At 47.0% G+C, this 10,689-nt stretch overlaps 1 protein-coding gene across 1 annotated transcript in view; it reads right to left on the reverse strand.

Annotated features, from left to right (window-relative positions):
• LOC308681587 (uncharacterized protein) overlaps positions 1 to 7,690 on the reverse strand; it is a 10,004-nt gene extending 2,314 nt beyond the window's left edge. The window contains exons 1-2 of the mRNA XM_081350621.1: positions 7,337 to 7,690; positions 256 to 1,458 (exon numbers count right to left, since the gene is read on the reverse strand). Of these exons, the coding sequence (XP_081206747.1) occupies positions 256 to 1,458; positions 7,337 to 7,424 (1,291 nt within the window). The 5' untranslated portion in view covers positions 7,425 to 7,690. The remainder of the gene's footprint in view (positions 1 to 255; positions 1,459 to 7,336) is intronic.
• Positions 7,691 to 10,689: the final 2,999 nt, after the last annotated feature.

Here is a 10,689-nt window from a genome sequence, read left to right on the forward strand (position 1 = left end):
CTGTCTTTGGTTCACTGCAGTTTTAAGGAGGAAATACTCAGCAATGCTGTCGACTTATGAAGTTACACATGGTTTGTCTTAAAGCATATTAAAAACACCACATAGACACATAAACAACATTAAAAGCTGGATTTTCACCACAGGGGGACTTTAAAAGTTATAAGTACAGATTGCTGCTGCAGATGTCACCAGTGTGATGAATTAGTTTGACCTTCCCTGTGACCCCGCTAACTGCCCAATAATCCCATGCGTTACCCTCTGCAGCTACTGCCTCCATCACAGGGGCTGGACTCGGCTCCACTGGAGTTGGTTCTGGAGCTGGAGTTGGTTCTAGAGCTGGGCTTGGTTCCACTGGAGTGGGTTCTGGAGCTGAAGTGGGTTCTAGAGCTGGGCTTGGTTCCACTAGAGCGGGTTCTGGAGATGCGGTTGGTTCTAGAGCTGAAGCGGGTTCTGGAGCTGGAGTGGGTTCTAGAGCTGGGCTTGGTTCCACTAGAGCGGGTTCCGGAGATGCGGTTGGTTCTAGAGCTGGAGCGGGTTCTGGAGCTGGAGTTGGTTCTAGAGCTGGGCTTGGTTCCTCTGGAGTTGGTTCTAGAGCTGGGCTTGGTTCCACTGGAGTGGGTTCTGGAGTTGGTTCTAGAGCTGGGCTTGGTTCCACTAGAGTTGGTTCAGGAGCTGGAATTGGGTCTAGAGCAGGGCTTGGTTCCACTGGAGTGGGTTCTGGAGTTGGTTCTAGAGCTATGCTTGGTTCTACTGGAGTGGGTTCTGGAGCCAGAGTTGGTTCTAGAGCTGGGCTTGGTTTCACTGGAGTGGGTTCTGGAGCTGGAGTTGGTTCTAGCATAGGGCTTGGTTCCACCGGAGTTGGCTCTAGAGCTGGGCTTGGTTCCACCGGTGTGGGTTCTGGAGCTGGAGTTGGTTCTAGCGCAGGGCTTGGTTCCACTGGAGTGGGTTCTGGAGCTGGAGTTGGTTCTAGAGCAGGGCATGGTTCCACTGGAGTGGGTTCTGGAGCTGGAGTTGGTTCTAGAGCAGGGCTTGGTTCCACTGGAGTGGGTTCTGGAGCTGGAGTTGGTTCTAGCGCAGGGCTTGGTTCCACTGGAGTGGGTTCTGGAGCTGGAGTTGGTTCTAGAGCAGGGCTTGGTTCCACTGGGACGTCTGATGGGAATTCTGGAGCTGATGTTAGCTCAGCTGGCTTGGGTTCTGGAGTGGGAGTGAACTGAACTGGTGTGAGATCTGATGTTGGTTCCAGAGCTAGACTGGTATCTGCAGCTGTAGTGACAACGAGTTCTAAGACAGCAAGAACATCTGCTGGTTCTATGGCCTCTGTCTGCTCGGGTTTCCAGTCCTGGTTCTCCGTCTCCGCCGGTCCCGGGCTCATCTCCTCCAGAACACTGCTCTGAACCGGCAACTGCATCTGGTCTGAGATGGTCTCGCTGACTTCTGCTACAATCCCATTACCATTGACTGGCAAAATAACACAAGCAGAGGGGAAATAAAGTTTATTAACAAGCATTAAACATGAAAACATAATTGTTTGTCATCAGAATAAATTATTTCTTTTAGTTACGAAATGTAAATAAGCCAAAGAGTTCTCTATATTCTTGACCCATTATATAAACTGTGCCTAGAGCAAGTGGGGTAAATGAAAAATTAGCTCTCAGATCACATAGATCTGAAGATACTCTTTGACTGAATGCTTCAGTTTTTCAGCTCATGCCTCAAAGCAAAGCCCTGAGTAACTAAAGATGGTATCAGGCATCAAAAATCATATTCCAGTCAAATCAATTTATTTGTCTGTAATTTGAACAGATAATAGGGTGAACACACAAGCCACTATCAGAGGTGACTGTCTTGTCCCAAAGTACAAGACCTCTTTTGGTCAGTCTGCATGCTCTGCAAAGGGAGCAAAACTCTTTTAACAGATGACTTAAACAACGGCTAAAAACAAAACAACAGCGCTCGCATGAAAACCCTACTATTGAGATATTTTCTGATTATGATGCCTTTGCTTATAACTTATAACTTTATACAAAAAAAAATGTAATCATATGGTATATTTTCTTTATCCTTTTTTGTTGGTATTGTTATTATAACTTTGCTATCAATATTGTTATCGTAGCCTCTCGTGGACAGGTGTTGAAAATTAGCATTTGTGCTAAAACACCCAAGCAAATGCATATGGTTCGTCCAATGTAATTGTAATGTCCATGTCAAATAAAAATAAATAAATAAATGTTAACCACACCCCAAATGAAACTTTTTAAAAAATGTATGGCTTTAGCTGAACTCAGAAACGCATACTGTAACAAGGAGTAAATAATTAAAAAAAAAACACATTCCTGCCTCACTTTAATGGTTAATATTTATCTTTCTCCAAAGACTAATGAAGCATCATGGAAGACGCTCTCATGGAAACCCAACAGAAACATCCAGAGTCTTTCCATCTGAACCGCATATTGAGTGTTTACGGTTCTCTCTTATTCTTTTACACACTTCTCTGCATGTTCAAATGTAGAAGAGCGTCAGTCTCCACAGTTGTTTTTTAACAGCCCGTGTTTATCTTGCTTCATCGGACTGGTATGATAATTACATTATATACAGATTATGCATCACAGACATTAGAACACAATTAAAGATAATTTCACGAGTTCCTCTGCCCATATAATCTTGCTGTCCGCAGTGGAGGGGCTCGAGGAAGCAGCTTCAACTCTAACTTAGATATACCCCCCAAAAAGTGCAAATTAGATTTAGGACAGCAAGCTGGAAAAGACACGGTCAAACCGGTGGCGGTAGTTCCAGTGGAAGACTCAGTTTTAAGTATGGCAGACCCCCCCCAAAAGGAGTAAAGAAAATAAGCCACAAAGATACAAGGAGAGGGGCAATAATAGATGGCCTCTGCCGGAAGCTTGAATCGGCGGTGTTTTCGCTGGGGCTCGGGGGAGCTGTAGGTGAAGTTCCCCTGCTGGCCTCACTAACACCTCTTCCAGCAGCAACCTAGTTTCCTCAGGAGCCTCCCGTCCAGGTACTGACCGGCCTCAACCCTGCTTAGCTTCAGTGGGCACCCAGTCTTGCGCTACAGGGGGATATTCCTGCTGGCTATGATGAAGATGAAGTATGTCCCGCCATTGAGTTCATAACATAGAGCCCCTGAGTCAGAAAAGCAGGGGACTCTTAATGTCATGAGTGAGGAAGGAGGTCCTTGTCCCTGGAGAAGCGGGCCGAACAGTCTCCAAAGCGATAACGCCTCCCTCGGCCACAGAAAGAGGGAGCCTACAATATGTAGTGCCTACGCAGTGCTTCGCTCCCTCTAAAGCGCATGAGAACACGAGGGGCCCGCTCCTGCCGAAGACGAATTCCAGGTTCCTCCAGTCCAATGTTCGGATAGGAGGGCCCATACTGCGATCCGAACGGGAGAGCCTCCATGATATAGAACATGAAGGATCACACTGCGATTCGGAAAGGGAGAGCCCACACAGCAATTGGAATGGGGAGCCCACTAAAAAAGACATGAAAGCTCTCGTTTTAGATGAACAGGAGGGCCCACACTGCGATTCGAACGGGAGAGCCCGCGTTGCATCCGGATGGGAGAGGCCAGGCGTGGTAGCTCGCTCGCATTTGAACGGGAGAGCCTTCACTGCATCCGGATGGGTATGGATGGATAGCAGCGAGATTATGAGGATGTGAGAGGGCTTGTCTGATGTGGAAGAGGTTTGCTCTCACGTAGGTTCTGAAGGTGTGGGAGGTCCATCGTCCGAGCATTTTAATCTGATAGGCCTTTCTGGGCAGCTGTGGTGGCTGCTCCTATGCGGAAAGAGTGGGATTAAAAATGGTTGGGTGGGGATGCCTGAGCTGGCGAGGACGCTTTTTAGTTTCTTCTGAAAATGAAAACTGAAAATCGAATCATGTCATGGTGTAAAATTTGAAGATCTGAGAAGGTTGGATGGATAACTGGGTTGAAAGTGGAATTGATTGTGAATTCTGAAACTTGAAAGAAGCCAAAAAAATGCTGAATTGAACATAGCGTCTAGAGTTCTGGTCGTGTTTGGAGAGAAGAGACCGGAGCGGAGGCTAGTCCTACATTTAACCTGGAGCTCGATAGTTAGAGGTTGCCTGGTGTCGGGTTTGGTAGAGTGGGTTTGTGTGGATGTGTGGGGATTAGAGCTAGCAGGGCACTGGTGGCCGTGGATGAGTTTAAACAAGAAGTGTAAACCACTGAGGTAGACTTTAATGGATCCTGGCTGGATGGATTTGGTACTTTTCAGGTGGGAAATAAAAGAAGTATTTGAGAGGAGGGAAAAATCTGGGAAAGCTATATTATAGACTATGTGGAAGTTTCTAAAGGAGTTCCAGGCTGTCCAGTAAGATGATAAGGTTCTGGGAGAAACGGCTTGCAGTCTTGATTCCAAGGACAGGGTGTGAAGATGACGGAGAGGGTCTACGGTAATATGAGCTCTGGAAAGGGAGGCACTGGTGTCGGGTTGGAGTCTGCTTCTGGAGCCAATGTTTCGAATTTCTGGAAAAGAAAACGAGAAAGGGTGCCAGTGATTTGGTTTTAATGGCCTGGAATATGTTCAGTTTTCACAATGAATCGGTTACAGGCGGATATCCAAATGAGGCGTCTCAGCAGTGGCAGGATTTCTGGAGTTCTGACGTCCAGCGCGCTCGAGCGGAGGATCACAGTCCGAGGAGGAGCGACCTGGTCTAGGTGGAGGAGGAAAAGCAGGCATCTCTGGGACGGGAAATGCAGGAGCTCCGGGAGATCCGACATGTTTCAGTAACGGAAACGACCGGATGATGTTAAAGAAGCTGATGCCAGAGCAAGGTGAGCGGCTGCTTATAAGCTCTGGCGGTTAATTGAAAGATTAGATGGGCTCACTGACAGAGACTCTCAGTGTGATGAGAACGCAGATAAATGAAAGCTGAATGATAAAACAATCTGTTTTCAAAAGGTCTACTGTCAGGCATCTTCAGTAATCCTGAGTTATAGTTTTTTATAGTGTGTGTGTGTGTGTGTGTGTGTGTGTGTGACAGAGCATCACACACGCCTACAGGTTCTTCCCCGTTCTGAACTCATTTCCTCAAGAAAAAGTAATTTCCTGAAGGTCAGAGAGACAGCAAAGAGACACAACATCAGACACACAACATCAGACACAACCTCAGACACACAACCTCAGACAGCAGCGACACACAACATCAGACACGCAACCTCAGACACACAACCTCAGACAGCAGCGACACACAACATCAGACACGCAACCTCAGACACACAACATCAGACACGCAACCTCAGACAGCAGCGACACACAACATCAGACACACATCAGACACAACCTCAGACACACATCAGTGACACACAACACCAGACACGCAACCTCAGACACACAACCTCAGACAGCAGCGACACACAACATCAGACACGCAACCTCAGACACACAACCTCAGACAGCAGCGACACACAACATCAGACACGCAACCTCAGACACACAACATCAGACACGCAACCTCAGACAGCAGCGACACACAACATCAGACACACATCAGACACAACCTCAGACACACATCAGTGACACACAACACCAGACACGCAACCTCAGACACACAACCTCAGACAGCAGCGACACACAACATCAGACACACAACCTCAGACACACAACATCAGACACACAACCTCAGACACACAACCTCAGACACACAACCTCAGACATAACCTCAGACACACAACCTCAGACAGCAGCGACACATAACATCAGACACACAACCTCAGACACACACAACATCAAACAGCAGCGACACACAACATCAGCCAAAGATGACAGACTCACTACAGACAGTGTGTGTGTGTCTCTGTCCATGTGTGGAAACAGACAGTAACAGTGTTCGTTTGGACTGATCTCACGGGTAACGACTCTCTCATTAAGAGTTTATGTTCTTTTATTCTCATGTTTTCCCTCATTATTCATTTTTAAATGAAGCTTCTTGACTCGCTGAACTCTAAACTCAAACCCTCACCTCCATCAAAACTGTTCACTTGCTCAATATCAACCATAAACATAATCATGATCACAAGACAAGTTATGGTCCAGAATTACCTCAGACATGAGGATCATAAGAATAACTCACAACAGAAACACTGGCCATCTTAAAGTGCGAGTGTGTGTGTGTGTGTGTGTGTGTGTATTTTACATTTGACACAAACCCTATGAGAGAAGAACCAGCCCAGATAAACACACAGTAAACACTGAAACATCATGATCATGCTCAGAGTTTCTCCTCCGGCTGATAAACAGGCTGATCTTCTCACGGACCGAGTCACTGTCTGTGTGTGTGTGTGTGTGTGTGTGTGTCTGTCTCTCAATGGAAGCGCCGAGGTGAACATGATCTGGAAACACAGCGACTGGTCGGACCAGAGGAACAGAGCGACGCCCGGGGCCGAACGAGTCCTGACCGGGTCTGAGCTGTCTGTGCTGATCACTGTCATCTGTGTGTGTGTGTGTGTGTGTGTGTGTGTGTGTGTGAGAGAGAGAGAGCAAGAATGTGTGTGTGTGTGTGTGTGTGTGTGTGTGTGTGTGTGTGTGTGTGAGAGAGAGAGCAAGAATGTGTGTGTGTGTGTGTGTGTGTGTGTGTGTGTGTGCGTGTGAATGAGTGTGTGTATGAGTGTTGTGTGGGTGTGTGAATGTGTGTGTGAGAGTGCGAGTGTGTGTGTGTGAGTGTGAGTGTGTGTGTGTGTGTGTGAGTGTGTGTGTGAGTGTGTGTGTGTGTGTGTGTGTGTGTGTGTGTGTGTGTGTGAGTGTGTGTGAGAGTGCGAGTGTGTGTGTGTGTGTGTGTGTGTGTGTGTGTGTGTGTGTGTGTGTGTGTGTGTGTGTGTGTGTTTTGGTTTATATTACATTGTGGGAACCAAATGTCCCCACAAGGATAGTAAAACCTGAGATCACCTCCACTGTGGGGACCAGCCAGCGGTCCCCATGAGGGAAATGGGTTAATAAACATGAAATGTAAAAATGCAGAAAGTTTTCTGTAATGGGTAGGTTTAGTGTAAGGAGATAGAATATACAGTTTGTACAGTATAAAGACCATTAAGTCTATGGAGAGTCCCCACAAAGATGTGTGCGCCTGTTTGTGTGTGTGTGTGTGTGTGTGTGTGTGTGTGTGACAGCACAGACAGAAATAAGTTGCTGCACATCGATTTGATTATTTAAAGATTGCCTATAAATATGACTATGAAAAGATATAATCTCAGACTAAATGTTTCAGGACAGTTATGATTATAATAACGCGTCACGCGTGTACAGTGCCGCTGTATGCTGGAATAGTGATGCATGTTTATGATGAATGTTGAACTTACGCAGAGTTTCCCCGCGCGCGTCCTCCGCCTTGACGCCCGGGCGGTTCTCCTGCGCGAGCGTCTGAGTGCTGGAAGACGAACAGCCCATAATCACACAATCACCCGAAGACTGTCTGAGTGAAAACTTCCGATAGCTTCTGAAACTAGTTTAAATGGCGTTCTTCAGTTGTAAGGATATGCGTTCATGTCCAACACACGCGTCTGGAATGAGACGCGCTGCAGCTCAAACTCACTGGAGCGGCGGAGATGCCGCGCATGCGCTGTCGGACCCAAACACCAGCCTGACAGTCACCTGTCAGCGTTCATGTGTGGCTATCTTCACTGTAGAACACGTGTGTGCGCGCTGCTGTCACTGGCTCATGCCCTGGATCTCTGGCTGGTTAAACTGGTCGTGAATTACTGCTGTGGATCCGCTGAACAACACACACATTATGAGTTCTTGATTCATTCAGATGAGGAACTTTACAAAACTGATTCTGTCCATCATCTAAAGATAACCCGTATAGGCCTTCGCCATATACTTTATATAAACTTTAATAAAAATATCCCGCAGCTGCCTGTCAATGACGTCACAGGCAACACTGTGTGTGAGCGTGTGTGTTATGTGTGACTGAGTGTGTGTGTGTGTGTGTGTGTGTGTGTGTGTGTGTGATGTGAGTGAGTGAGAGTGTGAGAGAGAGAGAGAGAGAGAGAGAGTGTGTGATGTGAGTGAGAGTGTGTGTGTGAGAGTGAGAGAGAGAGTGTGTGTGTGTGTGTGTGTGTGAGAGAGAGAGAGAGAGAGTGAGAGAAAGAGAGAGAGAGAGAGAGTGTGTGTGTGTGTGTGAGAGAGAGAGAGAGAGAGTGTGTGTGAGAGAGAGAGAGTGTGTGTGGGAGAGAGAGAGAGTGTTTGTGTGTGTGTGTGTGTGTGTGTGTGTGTGTGCAGGGCTGTAGAGGATTCGGGCCCCCTGAAAAAATATTGATGTTCACGAGTGGGGCGGGGCTTACAGTTTTATTGGGCAACCCTGTGTGTGTGTGTGTTTGTGAGTGAGTGTGGACATGTTTTTCTACACCGGTGGGGACTTAAACCTGAATGCACACAGACTCATGGGGACTCGTGTCACCGTGGGGACCTAAATTGAGGTCCCCATGGGTACAAAAGCTTATAAATCGTACAGAATTAGTTTTTTTGAAAATGTAAAAATGCAGAATGTCTCCTGTGATGGGTAGGGTTAGGGATAGGGTTAGTGTAAGGGGATAGAATATACAGTTTGTACAGTATAAAAACCATTACGTCTATGGAGAGTCCTCACAAAGATAGTGCACCAGACATGTGTGTGTGTGTGTGTGTGTGTGTGTGTGAGTGTGTGTGTGTGTGTGTGTGTGTGTGTGTGTGAGTGAGTGAGTGAGTGAGTGAGTGAGTGTGTGTGTGTGTGTGTGTGTGTGTGTGTGTGTGTGTGTGTGTGTGTGTGAGGAACTGTGTGTGTGTGAGTGTAAGGCAGAAACAGAAGCCATAGGCTAAGGATGAGATCAAGAGTACTACCAGAGCACATCTACAGAGAGCCTGGCCACTCCCTATTGAGTCCTATTGTACCGAATGTTGGTTGTAGTTCCACCAGAGTTCCACTGGGGGCGATCACCCATGAGTGCAGAATGAATGCGAGTCTGTGGGGCTAGACGGCTAAATGTGTCTCTTTCACCCGATTGCCGTTGAGAAATCTCAGATTCGATTGTAGGTTTTGCAAGTTCAACATGGGTTATAGGTCTAAAGCGGAATGAACGAGTACTTGTCCTTTCGATTTCTTACAGGTTGATATGTTGTTGCCCATAACACGCTAGCATTCTGCTAATGAACGCTGATTGGTCAGTGAAGGACTGATTACAACCAGAGATACCGCTTGATGGCATTGTGGCATCCGCAGCGGGACCAGAAACAAACAAAACAAAAACTCTTCTAGCAAGTGTGTTTACCTGTGTTGTGTGTTTGCCTGTGTCAGCTGTGTTGTGTGTTTACCTGTGTTGTGTGTTTGCCTGTGTCAGCTGTGTTGTGTGTTTACCTGTGTTGTGTGTTTACCTGTGTTGTGTGTTTGCCTGTGTTGTGTGTTTACCTGTGTTGTGTGTTTACCTGTGTTGTGTGTTTACCTGTGTTGTGTGTTTGCCTGTGTCAGCTGTGTTGTTTACCTGTGTTTTGTGTTTGCCTGTGTCAGCTGTGTTGTGTGTTTACCTGTGTCAGCTGTGTTGTGTGTTTGCCTGTGTCAGCTGTGTTGTGTGTTTACCTGTGTCAGCTGTGTTGTGTGTTTACCTGTGTCAGCTGTGTTGTGTGTTTACCTGTGTCAGCTGTGTTGTGTGTTTGCCTGTGTCAGCTGTGTTGTGTGTTTACCTGTGTTGTGTGTTTGCCTGTGTCAGCTGTGTTGTGTGTTTACCTGTGTTGTGTGTTTACCTGTGTTGTGTGTTTGCCTGTGTTGTGTGTTTACCTGTGTTGTGTGTTTACCTGTGTTGTGTGTTTACCTGTGTTGTGTGTTTGCCTGTGTCAGCTGTGTTGTGTTTACCTGTGTTTTGTGTTTGCCTGTGTCAGCTGTGTTGTGTGTTTACCTGTGTCAGCTGTGTTGTGTGTTTGCCTGTGTCAGCTGTGTTGTGTGTTTACCTGTGTCAGCTGTGTTGTGTGTTTACCTGTGTCAGCTGTGTTGTGTGTTTACCTGTGTCAGCTGTGTTGTGTGTTTGCCTGTGTCTGCTGTGTTGTGTGTTTGCCTGTGTCAGCTGTGTTGTGTGTTTACCTGTGTCAGCTGTGTTGTGTGTTTGCCTGTGTCGGCTGTGTTGTGTATTTGCCTGTGTCGGCTGTGTTGTGTTTACCTGTGTCAGCTGTGTTGTTTGTTTCCCTGTGTCAGCTGTGTTGTGTGTTTGCCTGTGTCAGCTGTGTTGTGTGTTTACCTGTGTCAGCTGTGTTGTGTGTTTGCCTGTGTCAGCTGTGTTGTGTGTTTGCCTGTGTCAGCTGTGTTGTGTGTTTGTCTGTGTCAGCTGTGTTGTGTGTTTACCTGTGTCAGCTGTGTTGTGTGTTACCTGTGTCAGCTGTGTTGTGTGTTTACCTGTGTCAGCTGTGTTGTGTGTTACCTGTGTCAGCTGTGTTGTGTGTTTGCCTGTGTCAGCTGTGTTGTGTGTTTCCCTGTGTCAGCTGTGTTGTGTGTTTGCCTGTGTTTGCCTGTGTCAGCTGTGTTGTGTGTTTGCCTGTGTCAGCTGTGTTGTGTGTTTGCCTGTGTCAGCTGTGTTGTGTGTTTGCCTGTGTCGGCTGTGTTGTGTTTGCCTGTGTCAGCTGTGTTGTGTGTTTGCCTGTGTCAGCTGTGTTGTGTGTTACCTGTGTCAGCTGTGTTTGCCTGTGTCAG

The sequence above is a fragment of the Scardinius erythrophthalmus genome (genome assembly GCF_964197995.2).
Source record: "Scardinius erythrophthalmus genome assembly, chromosome: 2".
NCBI classification, from domain to species: Eukaryota; Metazoa; Chordata; class Actinopteri; order Cypriniformes; family Leuciscidae; genus Scardinius; species Scardinius erythrophthalmus.